The sequence below is a fragment of the Osmia lignaria genome, chromosome 5 (genome assembly GCF_051020975.1).
Source record: "Osmia lignaria lignaria isolate PbOS001 chromosome 5, iyOsmLign1, whole genome shotgun sequence".
Classification (NCBI taxonomy): domain Eukaryota; kingdom Metazoa; phylum Arthropoda; class Insecta; order Hymenoptera; family Megachilidae; genus Osmia; species Osmia lignaria.
In genome coordinates this window covers 5,288,321-5,310,451 of record NC_135036.1, presented here as the reverse complement: position 1 = coordinate 5,310,451, position 22,131 = coordinate 5,288,321, and the positions used below count along the sequence as shown (strand labels likewise).

The 22,131-nt window shown below is 34.4% G+C and overlaps 1 protein-coding gene across 1 annotated transcript in view; it reads right to left on the bottom strand.

Annotated features, from left to right (window-relative positions):
- The window catches only part of LOC117607862 (octopamine receptor beta-1R), a 48,204-nt gene extending 29,396 nt beyond the window's left edge, over positions 1–18,808 (bottom strand). The window contains exons 1-2 of the mRNA XM_034332048.2: positions 17,748–18,808; positions 13,162–14,269 (exon numbers count right to left, since the gene is read on the bottom strand). Of these exons, the coding sequence (XP_034187939.1) occupies positions 13,162–13,910 (749 nt within the window). The 5' untranslated portion in view covers positions 13,911–14,269; positions 17,748–18,808. The remainder of the gene's footprint in view (positions 1–13,161; positions 14,270–17,747) is intronic.
- Positions 18,809–22,131: the final 3,323 nt, after the last annotated feature.

Here is a 22,131-nt window from a genome sequence, read left to right as displayed (position 1 = left end):
TGCACGCTGCATTAAATATGCCTGACCGAGTGATTACTTGTTCTACTTAACACCATCACCAACAACCTTTCTAGTTCGAATTTATCTCCAAGATTTCCACTTATATTCAATTTCTATTCTACGTATATTTCATTTTTTGAAAAAGATATTCTCATAATTGGAGTAGGCATTTAATATGTCTGAGCAGGCGTTTACCTATTCTACTTAACTCCATAACTAACACCATTCTTCGTTTGAACTTATCTTCAAGATTTCCACTTATACTTCATTTCTTTAGAGATAGTAAGCTACATAGATCATTTTATAACATGTCTGACCAAACGTTTATCTGTACTACTTTATTCCATAAGCCATTCAAAATCTTACACAAAATCTAAAATATTTAACGTTGTATTGACTTAAAAATATTTGAAACCATAGAAAATAGAATAAAATAGTACCAATGGTGTTATTTTTATATTTTCTTCGAGTAACTGTTAGCTGAAAAATGATTTCCATGTACCATGAACTTAAAAGACGAAAAAGGGCTGGAAATAATCCAGGCTCCGGGGTAACTTGAGCGTTGCTTTCTCGAGGAACAGCGCAACAGTTTGCCATCGATTTGCATAATGGTCGAGAAATTCGACTGGCTGTTTGCCAAAAATTCAAATGGCGAACATGCAAACCCGCATCCAAATGGCAATGGTGTCAGGATACCGTTTGCACTATGAAATTTCCACGTTACTAGCGTTGATTTATCTGTTTGTTGTCGATAAGCAGGGATATTTGCTTTACACATTCGTTTCGTTCAGGTTTCATTGAGGTTTATCGAATCCTGTTTCAATATCAATTAACAAGTTGTGAGTCATTTATGGTTTAAATGTTTGCAATTGTCCTCTAAAGGGTCAAAAATTATTTCAAAAAAAGAAAATAATTTTCATAAAAAGGGAGAATAATTTAATTTGAATTTCAAGATATTCAAAAACTAAAATTGCAAATTTCTGAAAGTCACTTTTGCAATTATTTTAACGAACCTCAAGTATTTCATTAATAATCATTGAGTTGATCGATAAATTTTTCTAGAAAAGTTGATTGAAAGTTACTCGATTAATCCGTGTGAAGGTAATTGCTTGTCTAGTTCACCTGGCTTCTACGTGCTTTCTACCCCTATTTGTTTATTGATTAAAGCTTAACGCGACGTTGCACCACACTCTCTATTAACTATACTTTCCTGTCATGTGATTGCACGTAATGGCGCGTTTACATAGCACGGCGAACATTTATCTCTGACCAGGATCTACGTGCCGCGAGATATCACGCTTTAAATTTTAACCAATTAAGTGAAAATTTACGCCTCGTGCCATAGAACAAAGTTTCCCTCATTAAGATCGAGAAATGTTCGGACACAGTTACCTTTATAATTAACCTTTTCACATTATTATCGTTCACTGTATCTTGGATGCAAATTACAATTGTTGAATTGTTATCAACCCCTTTGCTATAGCATAAATAAAAATAATCTTGCAACAACAAATTTTTTAGGTATAAGTATTTTTATTTTTAAAATAAAAATTCTATTTTATCTATTTTGATGTGTAAATATTTAGCATTGGGCAATTATAATCGTCCCTAAAAGCAGAAGGGTTAATTTCCAATTTCGATACGAATAAAACACGACAGCAAAAGTATACAAATTTTCTAATTAACGTTAACACCTCTTCTCACCCGTATCCAATTTCACCCTTCTGATACATATACATTCTGGGGGCGAGTAAACGACACGTAGTTTATAACCATCGTTCCATTTATAGTCGTCTAGGAATCGCGGTTTTTATTTCCCTTCCAGACTGGAGTCGTTCGATCGAGCCTTCCATGTCTCTGACCTCTGCCGATCGGTTGCTCGGCGCAAACAATAGGCCAGGATTGGGGATGTTGATCGACTAGTCGTTACATGCAACATGGCTTGCCCTGCACAAAGGCGTTGCGTGAACCTGGACATATTGTCGTACAAGGGAACGACACGATACCGTTGCAAACAACGCTAGGATGTCGAGGGTTTCGTACACGAAAGGACTTTGAACTTACTGTTCAGTCTAATAAACGAGGTGATTTGTACCGATTTTAATCAGAGGAGTATTCTTGACTCGTTAAAGGATTAGGCTATCTTCAAACTTTCAACAAATCTGATTTTTTGATTTTGATTTAAAATAATTTTCACATTATTATCGTTCACTGCATCTTGGATCCTAATTGTGATTTTTAATTATTATTAACCCTTTCGCCATAGTCGCTATATAACTGAGCATAAATAAAAATAATTTTGCGATAAGATAAACTATTTTATCTACTTTGATGTGCAAGTATTTTGCATTGGGCAATTGTAGTCATCCCTTTGAGTTTCTTTAAAATAGTTTTTAGAATGTCAAAAGTAATGTGCAGTTGGCACTGGAATAGCAAAGTAGTTTCTTTGTTTATTCACAAAATATAGTTATTTAAAATTTAAAGACGAACAAAAGAATTCAAAATACTTTAAAAATAAATTATCAAAGAAAGTACATACGGATTTTATGATTTATTTAAAATTTTCTGGATTACAAAGGATTTTATACACAATTTTGTATGCCAATCAACCTGTTAATAGTAATATTCCACTTTGATTGGAAGAATATTATTTTGTATCAGCTTTTCTCGAATAACCAGAAAATAACCTCTTTTTCATTCGCTTTTTTTTATCAAACACGTGGGAGGGAAATAATTGTTTTCCGGTTGAACAGTGGATCGTTTAAGGGGTTAAGGGATTATTCCACCCTGAAGGCTCAAAATGAGTACAAGAAGAAATTTAGCCGCCCTATGCAGACCACTTTAGCGTCTTCTTTCACACACATATTTTTCTGAATATTTCTTTCTTTTCTTTGCTACTTTAAAAACTGTGTTCCTTTGAAGAAGCTTTTCTTTGAGCTTCACGTGTATTATTCAAGTCACTTCTTTCTCCTTTTATATACAGACAATTTTTTCCTCCCTTTTGAAGATTCCTTTTTCCGCCTTCGCATACACATTTTTCAGACGTGAATTTACATTTAAATCGTAATATATGCTGTAATAATACTAGTTTTTCTTTTTCAGATTCATATTCCAAACTGCGTTCTGTCATTGAATAGGAGGTATGCACCTACCCCAGTATCTTCCTATTTTTCCGGCTTTTCCGATAAAGATCTGTTATATTTTCCCAAGCCTGTGCACGCGGATAGAAATTTACGTGGAAATGGAAATTTAGTTTCACATGGAAAAACACTCGCACCCGGACGGGGCTCGGTTCTGGGATATTCAGAACCCAAAACAAGCATGCTATTCACTTCGCCACAAAGGGCCTCCCATATTTTGTTACGTTTTTCCGTGTTTTCTTTGCAACCGAAATCAATATCTTCCTCAAAAACAGTATCGATGTAATTGAAGCATAGAAACCAATATTTTATTTCAAAGTTTGTTTGATATTTCATTTTTAGATGCTAATGGGTGGAGGATGAAACTTTTCAAATTTAGGTAACTGGTAATTTAATTAATTTACTTTGTAATAAAAGTTTAATTAAATCATAATCGCGCGATGTAACACTTTGTCTAAAGTGTTTTATTTTCTTCTTCTCTTTTTTAAGGGAGGCGCTACACAGCTGCAGAAAACTTATAACGCTGACAGTTATTAACTTTCACCAATTTATTTCAGGCATTTGCATTTTTATATCATTTATGCGCGTAAAGTGAAAGAAATATTTTACAAGGACATTACAAGTAGCTGTAACATAGTAACTGGATTGTAATTGCTGTTTTAATACCTTAAAAGCCATGAAACAATAATATTTTGTGGGACACGTGAAAGAGGCCATGAAAAGTTTTCACTCGAGTGGAGCCTTTGTAACTTTTCTTATTAATGTTAATACACGATGTCCTGCTGGCAGTATAAATTCTCAACTTTAGCGGGAAATTAAATTTCCAGGTGCTGTTCCATGGTCACAGGAAATGAGATTTCGAAGCATTTTTCAAAGATCTTGCCTTTTTTTTTTCAATTAACTCCGCTGTCGAACGATCAGAGGGAAAATGCGATTGGAAATTTTCCTAAACAATTTAATCAAGAAGTAAAAAGAGAAGTAGGTTATGAATTAACATTTTCTCTAGATGATTTACTTAATTGATTAGATCTCTGGGGTTCAAAGAGAAAGATAATCTTTTCCCGTGCAAAATGGGACGCTTCAACGTTTACTGGCCAACATGTAATATCGTAATTGAATCGCCGTGGACTATGTAATAAACCTCCTCGAACTTCCGTTAATAAAGGTCTGATCTCATGCTGTTCTAGTTGCCTGATCAAGCACTGTCACGTTCTACCCGTCCAAATCACCCCTAGTCTGTTCTACGTGCTCAGCTGTTACTGTTATAATGAACGAATTAATCTTTGGTATTACGGAGCGGATATACAGTAAGTTAGAAGAATATTATAAATGAAAATAATTTAATATGTCTATACAGCTATGAATCAGTTATGGTAGTTATATTTCTAAATTTTAAAACAGAGGAATTCGGAGAATTAGAAAGTTAGGAAAATGGAAAATTGGGAATTTAGGAAAATGGAAGGGTGGAAAACAGGAAAATCAGAAATTTGGAGAATTTGGAAAAATGGGGAAATTTAGAAATTTAAAGGCCGGAAAACTGGGAAATTGGATTATTGGGAGATTGGGAAATTTAGAAATTCAAGGGCCGGAAAGCTGGAAAATTGGATTATTAGGAGATTGGAAAATCTAGAAATTCAAAGGCCGGAAAACTGGGATATTGGATGATTAGGAGATTGGGAAGTTTAGAAATTCAAAGGGCGGGAAAGTGGAAAATTGGATGATTGGGAAATTGCACAGTTGGAAACTGGGAAATTGGAAATGGGAAAATTTGGGAATCGAAACTTGGAAAGGTGACAAATTGGAAAATTGAAAAATTGAAAAATGGGAAACTGGAAAATTAGAAAATTAGTGACTAGAGGATTTGAAGAGTTGAGAATTGGAAAAATTTGTGACTAGGAAACGGGGAAATTGGGAAATTTTAGGGAAAGGTTTGGGGACTGGAAAATTTAAAAACATAGAAATGCAAAAATTGAAAGTTTCCAAATTACGAAATCGATCCATCACTGATCTAAATCATAAAATTGGTAAGGCGTCAAATTGGGAACATAATAATATTCAGAGAGAGTCTGTGCCCTTAACCAACTGCAATGAATTAAAACGTTTAAAAATCGATCGAATAACAATTTAAGCCCTCATTGGTCGATGTCGTTTCATTTGACCCTCATTTATTCCCGCGGTATGGGCAAGAGTCGAATATCAGGAGATTCATCTGTGACCTCGTTGCCGACGTTGAAGAAAAATGAGGTCGTTTCCGGCTCCTTCGGATACGTAAGCCGATCTATGTGTTCTGGCTGGGCAGGAATTTTAATATTCCACCTAGTCAAATAAATCGTTCGCCCACGAGGAAAGGAGAGAACGGCTCTTTTCATCATAATAATCGTTCAGAATAATTGTACCCCGTCGTCTAATACCAAGGACGATTATCCGATCCGGTCACGTGCGAAACCGTCGATGAATCATCGAAACTTATGGTATCGATTCGAACACGCAACAGGTACCAGAAATCATTATATTTTCATATCATTTACCTAATTACTATTTTATTCTTTGGATTTCTAAGGGTAGATAGTGGCTCTTTTTTACGTTATATGCAAAATAAATCAACTTCATGATTTTTTTCTCAGAATTTACTACAGCTATCAACTTCACATTTTTAGAGCATCTGTCGCTTGGGAAATTTTGTAGTTAAACTTATAATCAGTCCAACGAGACGAGTCAGTATATGTTTACAAATTCACACGCTCGACGCAGGGCCGAAGCTCTGTTGTTTCCAGTTCTTCAAACGTTTCGGTCGAGATTTGTGCACTGTGAGCCGAGCCTGATTTGAGCACGAGTATAGTATCATATCCCAAGTATTTTAGCCCAAGGAAATGTTGAAATATTGAATAGAAAAAATTATACTCGTCAATCAATGTATGGGCTTTTTTGTACTCTCACTTTCAAGATAAAAATTGCTGCCAATCTGGCTGTAGGACGAATTTCAAAAAAGTCTTTGGCTAAAATACATGTTACCCTTAGTAGTAAGAATACACTAAATTTCAACTCGATCGGTCGAATGATTACTGAGAGAAAGGACCATGAGTGCTGAAAATTGTAATTTTACAGAGGAAACATTTTTCTTAATTCTTGTCTCCATCAATTCACACGTTGGACCCAACTTTGTAAGCATTTTTCATCCACCTATAGCATCCAAAAAATTGTTTTAATTATAGATTCTAATTCTAAATATTATTATTAAATTTATTATTATTAAATATTATTAGATAGATAGATAACTTTATTTCTTGCCTTTCGGCTTTGAAAGGGGGTTTTTATTAAATATTATTATATTAAATTATTATTATAATCATTATTATATTATTATTAAATTATTAAATAAAATAATTGATTTTTTGACCCCAAAAAATTTGCCCATTCTACTTAAGACTTCAGCATCGACATTGTTGTCACTAACGATAAGAAAGTTAATTTGTAATCTCGTTAGGTGAAAGCTTGCCACCTTGGAAAAGCTCGTTGATTCATTGGTAGAACGTCAGCGGATGAAGTTCAAGGGTAAAGGCTTCCGACGAATAATTAGATCCCACCATCTGTTCGCGGAGATAGAAAGAAAATAATAAAGCCAGAGGATTCAATCAGTCCCGTGTGACCTCTAATTATTGAAAAGCCAGTTATAAATTTGTTCGGTAGAACGGTTCCTTTGTAAGCGTTTTATTATTAGCGCGTAAATTGCTCGAGTGCAATGAAAAATCGACGGGGATTTATCTGCTTTAGCCCCGGTTCAGGGGAATAAACGCCGACCAAACAAACCGCAGAGAAGAAAGGAAAACAGAATCATGGCCTGACACGCCATTAAGCGAAACCTCAAACCTTATGGATCTTTTTATAGGAACCCCTCGGGATCGGATGTAGTCTTCCTCCAGACGTTTCATTCGCCGTGCAAGCGGAGAAGAATTGCCAAATAAGAGAAACAACGAGTAAACAGAAAGAAATATTGTGGCTGGTAATGAATTAGCTAACGAAGAGATTATAAAAGTCATTTAGGCCTTTGGAGGTTTTTCAAATGAAATGAATTCGTGACTTGGAATTGAAAAGGTTTGTGATTGACAACTTTATTTAAATTGTTTATATAGGTGATAAGATTTATTATTTTTGTATAGGAGGTGGTTTTGATTATTTCACGTCAATTAGAAATTTTATTTGGAAGCTTGTAAGTTGGATATTATTTACTTAATTTATTTATATAGACAATCAAATTTATCATTTTTATATAGAGGGTGGATTTAATTATTTCGCATCAATTAAGAAATTTAATCTGCAAGTTTGTAAGTTGGATATTATTCACTCAATTAATTTATATGGATAATTGGATTTATTACTTTTATGTAAAAGGTGGGTTTGGTCATTTCACGTCAATTAAAAATTTTATTTGGAAGTTTGAAAGCTGCATATTAATCAATTAATTTGTTTATATAGAAAATTGAATTTGTTATTTTTATATAGGACCTGGTTTTAATTATTTCACTTCAATTAAACATTTTATTTAGTACTTTGTAAGTTGCATATTAAGCACTTAATTAATTTATATAGACAATTGGATTCATTATTTTTATTATAGAAATTTTTAAGTTCGATATTAATTACTTAATTAATTTATATAGACAATTGGAGTTATTATTTCTATATAGAGGGTGGCTTTAATTATTTCGCATTGATTAAAAAAAATGTAATCTGCAAGTTTGTAAGTTGAATATTAATCATCTCATTAATTTTGTATAGAAAATTGAATGTACTTTTTTTTATGTAGAAGGTGATTTCACTTCACATATTGCACTAAAGAAGAAAAAGAGTTGACGTCACAAATTTCAAGAAGTTTCATCGTCACAAAACTTGGTGAACAACGCCTTGGTTTCTTTTTTCTTTTCTCCTCTTTCTTTTTAATATGACTCCGTGTAGTTTAATGCAGATATCGTGTTACCAGCCACAATTCCAAAGGAATTTTTATTCCTTCTATCCAGGGGAAAAGTAACTTGCACCGAGCTGTAATTGAATGCCACATGATTCGGATCGACAGTTCAATTCTACACAATTTCTACTCTTGAAACGCGATGCTAGACATAATTTACTGGCTCAGCTAGCGTTACAAGGATCGTATAGTATTTCCGGTTTAACGCAGCTCTGATCAAATAGAACATGCTTTGATAGAAATTCTGCAAAAGAAAATATCAATTTCATGAAATGAACTTTTATGTAATATATGAAAAATTATTGTTCGATCAATGGCACAGCCATAATTGTCCGATAAGAACATTTTTTTATTTTCTAACAGAGTGTTCAACTAATTCTAAATACGCTACTGTGATAAATATAGGATTTATCATTCAAATATTGGTGAAGAAAATTTTTTAAAAGGGTGTGAACTAATCCTAATTACGCTACTGTGATAAGTATTAGATTTATTATTCGAATACTGGCAGTGAAGAAAATTTCTTTTATTTTCTAATAGGGAGGTCAACTAATCCTAGTTATGCTATTATAATAATAAGTATCGGAATTATTATTCCAATATTCGTGGTGAAGAATATTTTTTTTATTTTTAAACAGAAAATTAAACTGACCACAGTTACGCTACTGTGATAAATTTTTATCACAGTATTTATTATTTGAATACTAACAGTGAAGAAAATTTCTTTTATTTTCTAATAGGGGGGTCAACTACTCCTAGTTACGCTACTGTGATAAGTATTGAATTTAGTATTCGAATACTTGCAGTGAAGAAATTTATTTCTTAATTTTTTAATAGCGGGTGAACTAATCCTAGTTACGCTACTGTGATGAGTATTGGATTTATTATTCGAATACTAACAGTGAAGAAAATTTCTTTTACTTTCTAATAGGGGAAACAACTAATCTTAGTTACGCTACTGTGATAAGTATCGGATTTATTATACTAATACTAACCCGAAATTTAACAACCCAAGCTAACGAACAGCAATTTGTCATCGTTGATCGTGAGAGGACATTTATCACCCGATAAACCCACCACCTCGAATTTCATCTTCTATCAATTTCGACCGAAAAAGAAACAAAACTTCTCCCACGAGAGTCGTACCCTTTCAACCGGAGGGGAGGTCAAAGTATTAGAGGGTTGAACCAGGGGGAGAAAATAAAAAAAAAAAATACACGAAAGTCGATCGGTAATTCGAGGAGACATCCTAGAATTTGATCGTATCTATTGGTCTCAGTGGCATTCCCTTTGGTCATTTTAACCCTCGATATTCGCCATGGTGGCTATTAACACCAGAATAGCTCCGGGCTATATTTACATGAGAGATTTTTCGATAGCTCTCCTTTCCACCCTTTAAAGCGACCTTCCATTGAGCTGTTCGTGGGTAATAGACTATCGTTGAAATATTTTTGGAATTTTGGAATTCTGAAATTTAGAAATGTGAAAATATGGGAATCTGAGAATTTGGGAATTTAAATATTTGGAAATTTGGGAATATGGAGATTTGGTGATTTAGATATTTGGAAATTTGGGGATTTGAAAATTTGAGAATTTTAAATTTGGATATTTAGTTATTTGGGAATTTGGATATTTAGAAATTTGAATATTTGAGAATTTGGCAATTTGGTAATTTGAGAATTTAGAAATTTGAAAACATCGAAATTTGAGAATTTAGGAGTTTGACCATTTGGTACTTTGGTAATTTGGAAATTCGGGAATTTCATCTCACTGCAATAAAAAAAAGGAATCGTACCCATTTACCCGATTTCGTTTGGCATTTCGAAACGAGGATGAAAATTGACCAACGAAACGCGAGAAGATTTACGATCATGCTCTTCCCGTTTCTTTTTTTTCTCTTTTCATTCGTGTTTTGTGTTCACTTTAGCTTGAGCCGGGCAAATGGAATTGCGAATTGTTGTTCCGATGCCAGCTGAGTGCACTAAACGTTTTGCGAAGTGAACGTCCCAATAATTACCAGGTTCTCGCAGTTGGCTACGATTTTTGCTTTTTATCCGACTCGTGTCTCGACACGAAGTAGTTCGCTAAAAAGCAAACCGCTCTTTTTTTGTTCCGACCCTTTCTTTGTCGCTGCGAAAAAAAGCAGCGAACGTGTTCGGTGTAATTTTTAATTAGAACTGGGTCAGATGCTTTTACGAAATGAAATAACAAGTTACAGTCACGTGTAGCTGTAAAATACAATTTTTCTGAAATTGAATGTTGTTAAATTAGTAGAGGAACAAATTTAGAATTCTTCAAAGTATTCTAGTTAATGAAAATTTATTTTACATTTCGATTTTCAATCATTTCATTTGATTGAATCTCTGACCATAAAGATCCTTTTCTACTCGATCCAGGTAAAAGTGTAAGAATTAAATAAAAATAAATTACTGAAGGTATTGAAGGCTGTATATCAAGGACATATAGCAAATAACAATAAAGAAAATCGTGGAGTAAAATAATAAAAAATCATGTAGGATAAGACACAGTTATTAACCCCTGTATGATTGACCCCTTTGCTAAAACAATAAAAAAATATAATAAAATGGGTTTCTTAAATAACAAACCATAATTCTATTTGACGTATCATTTTTAAATGAAAGAGTTTCGTAAGTTGAATAATTTCAAAAGGAACAATGTAAAATTTAGAAAATAAAATTGAGGCTCTCTCCATGGTCCGCCGTCCGACGCGACGGTTAAGAAACGCATTATATTATATTTCTTTTTTTTAAATATTTTGTTTTGCATTGTTTTCTTTTTCCTTTGTTTTCTTAGTTCGTGTCTGCACTGTTTGTGCCCTTTACTTTATTTAAGTAACACCAGTTCTCATGCATATGCATGAGTACACTTCAATCATTAGTCGGTGAAGGGGTTAAAGTGCCCATAGGTACGACTCTATTATTATTTTAGGAATAAAAAGAAAAGAAAAAATATTATATTTCTTTTTTTTTATGAAAAGGATCAATCATTGTACAGAGGTCAACTGTATACATTACCCTATTAATTAAATATTATCTTGCTATTATCTTAAAAAATTTATTCACAGGAGTCTTACAGAGGCTCTTCCAAAACGTACTCTTCAAAGAATCATTTATGTAAAAATATTGAGAGAATAATTCATAAGATCGATTCGAATAAGGTACTCGAAGCATCCTCCTCGAGGAATATCCTTTTCCCAACATCACCTCATAGAAAACACATAAACGTTCTGAAGCGTGCACGGGAGAGCATTAATCTTACTATAAAAAGGAAAGAAAGGTGTATTCAAGTCGCGTACGCGTCAACGATTTCCGTACGTCGTCGACGTATCCAATTTCCGGTGGTTGTCGATCGACTAGAATAAAGAATCAACATTCATGTATTTCCGGGGCAAAGTGTCATCGAGCATCAGGAAACGATCGTCTCGTTCGAACATTTTTCCAGTCTCGAGATAAATGAAACAGGAAGAGCTTTATATCTTTCGACCCTGAAACACTGGGTCAATCGAGACCCAAACAAGGATATTAACCTAAAGTTGAATGTATAATTTTTAAACAAAAGGGTTTCGTACGTATGGAAAATAATTTTTAAAGCAACAATGTGCAATTTAGAAAAAGAAAAATTAAATTTAAATTGAATCTTTCTCCATGGTCCACCATCCAAGGGTTAAAAAGCGACAAAAATAAGCACACAATTTTGTTTTATTTTGAAAATTAAATTAAAAACAGAATATTGTACGACGATGCACACTTTGCAATCAAAGCACTAAAATGATTCTGGTCAAGTGTTTGAGCTCCTGAAATCAGAATATAGGGTGAAGCTTTCCCCATAATTGCAAGCTTAAATAATTAACACGATGGAGCATCGAAGTGCAGTAATCAGTGAATTATTGAGGATATTTAATAGAGCTGATTGCGAAGCACTATTTTATCACTTAATTCTTTGCCATATCACGAGACTACATATTTAAATCATAAATTAAATAACAAGAAAGTTATTATTTTATTAGAAACATTGATAGGATAGTTCGTCATGGTAAACAAACGAAGACTAACTTGAAACCTTAGAAATGTAAACTCGAGTCTAGATCCCATCATCGCTCTTTTATTTATAAATACTACGAACTGACACGTTGGAAAGTTAAGTTCGTATCAAGATCTCGTCACTCCAGTTTTCCATTGATCCTGCGATAGTGAAATGGCATGTCGCACTGAATAAGTAAGACTCAATTCGAAACTCCTAAAACCTTGGTCCGATTGCAGATTTTGCGATAGCGAAATGCAGTGTCATAGTAAATAAATGAGGATCAGCCTTGAACCCCAAAAATCTAGATTCAAATCCAAATTCCATCACCCCTACTTTGAAGAAATCTTTGGATAGTGAATTGCTATGTCATATTCAGAGGGGTATTTGTATCGATTTACAATTATTTGTGTAATAACAAATAAACGTGTGTAAATTTTGAATGCGGTAAGGATGGTAATGTACTGGATAGAAAACATAACTTAAACTCGATAAAAATTGCGGCGTATGTAATTAATTATTAATTATAATAATAACAATAGTTATTCAAAAGGAGACAAATTACTATTTATAAAAAAAAAAAAAAAAAAATTGTTGAGAACCGAGGATTTGAACCCTGGATCTTTAGTTTGCGAATCATGTGTTTAACCGGGGACCTAACCGTTTGTCATACTTTTCAATGGAAGGGGTAACTAACTTTAATTATTAATATCTTTTAAACAATTAGCCGTCTGCTCCTAAAATGGTGTTTAGGCGTGTCCAGCTCGACGAGCTCTACAAGCTGCAAAGTTTCATTAATAATTGTAAATCGTTTACAAATTGAACAAACTTTGACGTCGATTTTCTCAGAAACGGAGCCTTGTATGATAAAATGTTATACCAAAATATTTTCTTCTTTTTTCCTTACCCGCTTCTACTACGATTTCCAGCCCATTTTGTATTTTCCCAGATCATTTCCCCTCGAAAAAAATTTTTATAACGACCTCCTGAAAGCTAAATTAATAAACACAGACTCACCGATACAACATCCGCTCCTGTCGATCAGCCTCCCTGTAGATCTTGTAGTACATCGCGATCATGATGATCCCGGGTAGCCAGAAGCTGACACTGGAGCTGATTATCGCGTACAGTTTGTTCACTTGGAACACGCACACGTCCGGGTACTTCCTACGGAACTGGAGGTGTTCCTCGGTGGTGTACCAGCCAGCGAAGATGGGCAAGAAGCTCATCACCGTCGGCGAACACCAGACCACGCTCAGCATGGTGCTCAGCCGTAAATTCGTCATGATCAGCGGATAGTCCAACGGTTGGACGATCGCGTAGTACCGATCGACGCTGATGCAACATAGATGAAGTATAGAGACGGTGCTGAAGAACACGTCCAACGAGTTCCACACGTCGCACATGTAGTAGCCGAACAACCACCTACCGGACAGTTCGACGGAAGCGTTGAAGGTCATCGCAAAAATGGCGACCAGCATGTCGGCCAACGCTAACGAGACCACGAAGTAATTGGTAATTACTCGAAGCTTCCGATGCCTCATCACCGACACTATCACCAGCAAATTACCGAACAGGGCACAGATGATTATGAAGGCCATCACGGTAGCCTTCAGGGTTAACAGGAGGACATATTCGAGATCGTGTCTCTTCAGGTCGTAGAAGTCGTTCGAACGATTCGATTGACCGGTATCGATGAGAATTTTTAGATCCGATAGATCGGTGGAGTTGGCTGGATCTTGATCCATCGTTTCGTTCAGCTCCATAGCGTTCGTTTATTTCAATGATTTTCTTTGTTTCGTTACCGTGGTTTGTGACGTCGTTCCTCGCCTTCTTCCGCTTCTTCGACGACGACGTCGATAAATTCTCTAATGGCCATCGAAACGAAGCTGGGTTTCACCGCGAGGACGCGAAATATGGTTTCATGGGGTAAAAGTGAATCGGGTTGGATTCGTCGGCCCGGTTGAGTTTATACGAGTTTCGAGTCGATTCGAGATTCTGGAGAGGTTTGTTTGGAGATACTCCAGGAGAGTTGATTCCCGGATGGATTTTCATTCGGCCCACGCTTCTGGGGGGTGGTCGAGACCAGCTGCATCTTTGTTCGCTGTTCGAACATACTGGCGGTCTGGAAGAGACAAAGGATCTGGTTTTATGAAACGTTTTCGAAGTTCGCGATGAAAATTTGATTGAATATAAATACTTGGAGGTGTGGAAAGGATGTAACTTTGAGTGATGTGTAAATATTTATAGGAAAGGGTGGGGTAAGGTGGATACCCTGGGCAAAAATAATTATGACTGTTTCATTTCTTATAGAAGAAGAAAAAATAATGAAATGTATCATTTTTAAGCTAAATAATAATTGTTGATAGGATAATATAAATTTAGAAAACGAAAATAATATGAATTGTAGAATTAAATTGGAATTATGGCCCTCTCCATGGTCCGCTGTCCGAGAGTTAAAAAACGAATTATATTATATTTCTTATTCTTTTAGGGAAAAAATAGCAAAATGTATCATTTTTAAATAGAAGAATAATTTTTAAAGCGATAGTGTGAAATTTAGAAAATTAACATAAGACCCAAGCTGCTCTATTTTTTGTAGAAATCGAGACTTGATTATATATTCAAAAAGAGTTTTTCTTAGTTCCTGTAAAATTAGTAAAAATAACAAACCCTTTAATTATTTTTATTACTAATTATCGTGATTGACAGTTTAATAAGCGTGGAACGAGGAAGTTATTGGAACAGATAATTGTATAGTCAGGGCCCAGGTTATTGGATCACCCTAATTTTTCTGAATTTAGTATAAATAATTTGTACAAATTCTTAATTTTAATATCAAATTGACCTTGAACGCAAAAAGGAAGGGAATAGGTGTTTCATTCTGTGAAAAATCACTACGTTAACAGTTTAATTGATCGAGCAACGTTTCGAATGGAACAAATCTCGTATTCGTATGAAACAGCATTCGCAATTATGCGTTCTGACACTCGTGAAACAAGCGATCAATGCCTGGTCCCGAACAAAAGCCTCGAAACCGTTGTGGAAACCATTTGCGATGCTGTTATGGCTAATCCTAGCAAGATAATCGCGACCGAAAATTTATTCATAAATTCTATTTCGTTGTTGAATCTCATTAACGAAGCCAATTACATGGCGACAAATTAAATCGTCGCCGTTTAATCGAACGCTTAACGAACGCGAATTCCTGGAAAATTATGAATTTTCCACGGATTTTCATTTTCCATAAAAAAAATGAGACAGATATGAAAATGAAAATATCGTTCCGTTCGAACGACACCTTTTATAAAAATATCGTTTAATACCAGAGATATTATAAGAAAATAAAAAAGATACTCTTCTCTGGAGAAAATTAAGCGAGAGTTTAAACACATTTCGAGGATAATCTTCAAAGCTTTGGTGGGATGTAGGATTCTTTTACATTTGTTTTATGAAATGAATTCAACTTTTTAACCGAGTTTCGTTACAATGAGATTCACTAGTTTTTTTAATTTCTTTTGTTGTAAATTATCTTCCAAATGAGTGAAATTTTTATACAGGGCGATTAAAAAATATGGTCCATTATTTATAGAGCTTAGAGTACTTATTGAATGGGATAAAAAATGTTTAATTAACATAGGTTTTAATATTGACCTATTCTCTGTAAAATTTTTTATTTTTTAACAAGTAAGGTTTAGTTAAAGACTGTAAATACAAATTTATAATGTACTAATATAAGCAAAGATTACTTATTATTACTGTTCCATATCATAACTATGAAATAAAAAAGTTAAAAAACAATAAATGTTGATTTTACAGAGAAAGGATTAATTTTTGGACCTATGTTAATTAAACAATTTTTACTCCATTCATACTCTATTTTTTTATCACCTTATATAATAGAAATTTTAGAGTATTGGTCTATTTTTCTTTGACATTAATTTATTTGCATCTATTTTTCAATTTTTCAATTGAACTTTTTGAAATATTTTAAGTTTCATTTATTATTTTATACAAAACTGATTTTACCATTTATGTGAAAGAGCATATAAGGTAAATTTGAACAAATGAATCTAAAGTAAAATAAAATTACATAGAATAAAAAATTTTTTTAAATCCAACAATAACATAAATCCATATTTATCATGGAAATAAATATCTGAAATCTTCTTGAAAAAAGGATAGGCTTTTTCTTTCAAAATTTTTAAAGACCAACAACAGTATCAATTCATATTTATAATGACAATAAATATCTGAAATATTTGTAAGAAAAGGGCACACTTTTCCTTTCAAGAATTCTTTTCCTTCAAGTAAAATAAAATGACACAAAATAAAAATCTTAAAGAAACCAACAACAATATAAATTCATATTTATCATGAAAATAAATATCTGAAATATTCGTAGGAAAAGGACATGCTTTTTCTTTGAAGTATTTTCTGATACACGTTCCTTCTTATCGAATTACTGCGCCATAAAAGCTCTTCCATTACTACTGACGAGAGAAGTCCGTAGGGCATATGGTTGAGTCGCACTACTAGTAGTTTGTTCCCGGAACACCGACAGTAAAATCGAAAAAGCAGCGAAGGAAGTAAGACATCCATGTCGAAACGACATTCGTCTGACTTGTAACGCGTTCTTCTTTCTCGCATATGTCGACTGCGAATAACATCGAACGTGCTTTCATTTTATTTTCTCAGGATTTTCGCGCACCTGAGCTTCGCCCTTGCTTATATCTTTCTTTTCTTCTCTCCAAATACAGTGCTTTCCCTTTGTTCAATTCGTTGAAATATTTTTACTACGTGAACTCGGTGATGAAGATGGATGGTGAAATATTTTTACCGGAAGTAGAAAGAAAATAGAAGTAACGATGCATTGTTACTGAATTAATTAGGAAAGAATGTTAATTAAGTAAAATTAGGAAATTGGAAAAATTTTAAGTGAAATTAAATATCTCTATTTGCAAATTTTCCAATTTACTTAATTGACTTGAATTTTTATACTTGAAAAATTGCTAACAAAAGCTTGAAATAAAAATTATTTGATTTTGTACTTTAAGAAAATTTGATAATGAAGATGAATGTTGAAATATTTTAACCGGAAGTGAAAGAAAAATGGAAGAAATAACCGGAATGATAATTGGGATTTAGAAAAATTTGAAATAAAGTTGAATTGATGATTTTGAAAATTCACAAGTTTATTCGTCATTTCTCTAAAAACGTGAAAAATTGCATTTTTTATTTAAACAATTACTAACAATAAGCCTTAAATGAAAACTATGAAATTGATTAAATTTATGAAATTTTCAAACGGTTTGCAAATTTCATTTACCACAAGGAATATACCTTCTTTCAACAATCCACATAAAAACTTTTACTCAACATTTTTACAACCACCCTCTGGGTTTCATGAAAATCTAAAATGCATTATTCAAAATTGCCAAACTTCGGCTACCTGAAGAAAACTTTTCATCGGTCGAGAGCAACCGTTGCAACTTGCAAATTCAAGTAACGAAAGCATTCAAACTAGCCAACTATGCCCAAGGGAATGCAATATTCAACGAGAATCGAATAATACTCGGTGTATGCAAAGGTGAACAATTTACCTCAAGGTTCCACAGGTGCGATGGTTCCCGACCGGCTACACCTTTCCATTATCATATCGAAACTTAAAGCCATAATCATCCTACACGATTTTATCTGTTCAATTTACAATCAACTCACTGATTCTTCAATTTTCCACATCTCGACACTTTTTCGAAAATTCTTCAGAGATGACACTATTTTCCAAAGCACCTTGATAGGATTAATCGATTGCCATAAAAAGGTAATTACATTATTTCAGTTCGTTCAATAAATAATTCTTCTTCTGGAAGCTCGCATTTCTTCAAAATTCATCAAATATTTACAATTGACCTCGCATTGGTCGAGGGAGACAATTGAAAACCATTCATTTCCAGAGGTACTGTAATTAACACTGATCATTAGCGCAATTAGTATGCAACTTTCACTTCAGTTTACCATTGTATCCAATTAGAGGAATTATAATTAAACACGTTTAATTAACACTGGTCAGAACATTTTTCAAAGTCCAACGCAGTAACCAGTGTCACCCAAAGGAACCAGCACCCATAGCACCCAAAGGTGGACATTTACCTAACATCTTCGTCCACGATACAGAAACTGTTAATTCTTGAACACCAGAGGACTGTCTTTGATTTTCTTTTTTTCAAAAAATCTTGAAGTTTCATATCTCTTACTTCAAAAATAGATGCAATCACTAATTAAACGATGAATCTCATTAGTCCAAAATATAGATTGTTGATCATTTTAAATATTCACTTAACAATTTTTTTTTTTAATAACACTGCAGAGTATGGATCTTAATTTTAATTATTCATCCAAAATCTTGATCTTCTTAACCATCGAAGGAAGTGAAATCTGGGCCACTTTATGGGTTAACAATCCTCAATTTCAGGGAGGGCCACGTGCAGATAACATCAGGTATCGATTAATCGTTCTGATCGATCCGGGTCGCTTTAGACCCAGGAAGTTTGTAGAAGATAAGAAGATTATACTCGATTTTTGTTGAAGTCCCTGTGTTTACATCGCGATGGGAAACCGATGGAAAGAAGTGGGACGCGACCGCTCGTCGTTCGAACGGCCTGCGAGGCCGCAAGTAAACTGGATATTCGTTGCTTTCCCGCTTTCCACCACCCTCTGCCAGCCTGGTGGCAGCACCGGGATCTTCTGCACCTTACGTACCCTGCGCAGCCATACGTGCCACCCTTAGTCACCCATCCCCCACCCTGGAAAGACACTTTGGCTATTCCAGTGGTCCGAACGTTCATTGCTTCGATCCTCTTTAAAATGGTTTTGTATCTTTTTTCGGGGGTGCAAGAAGGATATATTTAAGGTCTAGACAGTTAATTCAATTTTAAGTAGAATTTTTATAATGTTTTTTTATTTGAAAGTTTGATGGGGCAGATTATGTATCTTGAAAGGTTTATTGATACTTGAGCAGTAGAGCTTGGGTCAATCGTGTCCCAAACTTATAAAATATATACAAGGATATTGACCTAAAGTTAAATAAATAATTTTTAAATAAAAGTCTCATATATTAGAAGAATAATTTCTGAAAGAATAGCATAAAGATAATGAGAATAATAAATTAAGATTGAGGCTCTCTCCATGGTCCGCCAAATGAAAAACCATTAAATCTTCAACGAAACGAAAATGTTCATTGAAATCAGTGACACAAAGGAAGATAATGAAATTGATAATCAACTAATTATCAATTCCCTGTCGATGGGTAGTTAATAAAACCATTTTATCTAATTTTCCACGAACTCTGTCCGGTACAAAGATCTCAACGAGGCGTAGTCGTTTCTGGCTGTGCAGTTCCTTGGTGAAAGAATAAAAAGGTTTCGTTCTTTTGAAAAAAATTGCTCGTCGAAACGATTCGCTGGTCCAATTATCAGGGCTCGTTTCAGCTCGGAGAACACAGCTTTAAAGGCTTCGATAAAGACGTCGTTGACGTCGATTCGAGAGCTCCGTTTCCCCACGATTCTTTTCTTCTATTTAGCCCGGATAGTTTCGAATTCGTGGGTCTGAATGTTCTTGAAATTTTATCGACAATCGGATACCCGTTCGGGTATTTATTTCATCAACTTCCTCTTCCAAGACATTAAATTTCCGCTTGGATTTCGTTTTTCTCGCGACGCGAGTTGAATATTAAAGGAAATGTTTCCAAAATAAAAAAGAAAATTCATATTTGTTAGGTGGGTTAATTGTAATTTATATTTTTAAGAAATTTTAATTATCTTGGGTGGAACATGGGTGATTTATATTTAATTTAATTTTTAATTAAAATAAGAAAGGAATTTAAATTAATTTTCTATAATTATTATGTTATATGATAAAAATTTTAGACCTGGGAAGAGTATTGATTAATTAGTCATTATTATTCAATTTGCTCACGACTTCTGAGCATTACGCGTAGCTTCGATGCTTTTTACCCTCGATTCTGAAGTAGAAAATCCTGGATACGTCAGTGCAAACAATAAAACCGATAATTGCGGATAAAGAAGAGATCATATCCTTGCAGCTCGTGAAGAAAGGAAGAGGGCTACGCCATTTGAAGGTAGACCGCAACCACCATCCCCTCGTTTGGAGGTGAAACTCGCGGGAAAGTGCTTTCCAGGATCCAATTTATTTAATTGACTACCGGAAGGCGGTTCGTGGAATGAACAAATGTGTCGTCATCGTGATTGGAAAATATTTCTAGATATTTGTGGTTCATTGATGAAAGATAAAGACGGTGAAGGATGTTTTCTTATTAAACAAATGCAATTAGTTTCTTTCAATCGATTTATTGAGTATTCGAAGCTTTACAATATAATACAATCGATCGATTTATAAATAAATTTGGAAATTTACAAATTTAGGTATTTGAGAATTTGGAGCCTTGGAGAATTGAGGAATTAGGGATTTGGGGATTTAGGAATTTGAGAATTTAGAAAGATAGGATTTGTGAATTTAGATGTTTATGAATTTGGGAATTTAGGAATTTGAAAATTTGGAAATTTGGAAATTTAGATATTTGAGAATTTGAGAATTTAAAAGCTTAGAAATTTGGGAATTTGGGTACTTGCGAATTTGGATATTTGGAGATTTGGGAATTTAGGAATTAGAATATTAAGAACTTTGGAACTTAAAAATAATGAAATCCGCCAATTCATAAATTCACCAATTCCCAAATACTTTTCAAGCCATGGAATTCAATTCTTCGAAAGCTAGAGAACGAAGGAGCACCACAAAAATCAAGGAGCTTTTCACACTGATGCGATAGGAAGTTGAAAATCTTTTAAAACTTTTATAATAACCAACATGTCAAATCCATCGCAATTTCGTCAGACGATAGATTGAATGGAGGCTCGTTAAACGTAATGCAAACTAGATATATGTATGTATGCGAGCATAGTCCTATCACAAGTCATTTATCAATTCGAATTGCTCACGGAGTTTCAAACCGAGTCAGGCGAATTTATCGTGGTCTGGACATCGATTTCCTTCTACTATCAGCTTGATGATTCAATCGACACGTTGCAGAGCCCTGTACATCGTTGATGAAGACAGGTGAAGGGGTAATTTGCATAGTCTGTTGAAATTCAACATTCCTTCATGAATAATTACGTGACTCATACTTCTGAAATGAACAATAGGTCATCACAATATTTTTATACTACACTCCAACGCAAAATTAGGAGAACACCTCTTTGCGCAAATTTTTATTGTAAAATCAAATATAATAAGAGCGTGTTTATGATATCTGATAATTTACTGTTAAAGCTGACATTAACAGTTCGTTCTTTAATTTACATTTTTCTCATTCATGTAACTAGATCTGCTCGTAAGATACAGGTCATCAAAGTTAACAATTATTTTTCTGCTTCAAACTTAAATAATTCCGTGAAAACATGTTAAATGCCAGGACAGCCACCCCCAGCACGGACAGAGTGGAGAAGACAAACAAGGAGAGGATGATCCAGTCCTTTCCTCAGCACTCGATATCACGGCTTCACCATTAAAACTGGTGGGGTCATCAGGGCCGTTGGCGTCGGGAGTGGGGGCTCCTGGCGCCCTTGCACGCGGCTCGAGGAAAGCCGGCACTGGGTGCGACCCCCGGTGTCGGCCACATGTTAGGCGCCCGAGATGGGCACCAGTGTGCCAGGGGTGGAGGGTTCCGGAATAACATAAACAGGGTGTTCGACAATAGGTGGGCAAAATTTTAAGGGGTGATTCTAGGGATCAAAATAAGACGAAAATCAAGAATAACGAAATAGCGTTTGCGGCTTCGTTTTCCAGTAATTAACGTTTAAAAATTCGAGTAAAAAGCGCCTGAAACCTGCAACCCGCCCAGCACCGACGACTTAACGTCAGGTCAGCAGGGGAAGGTACAGTCATAACCAAGAATCGTTGAATAGTAGA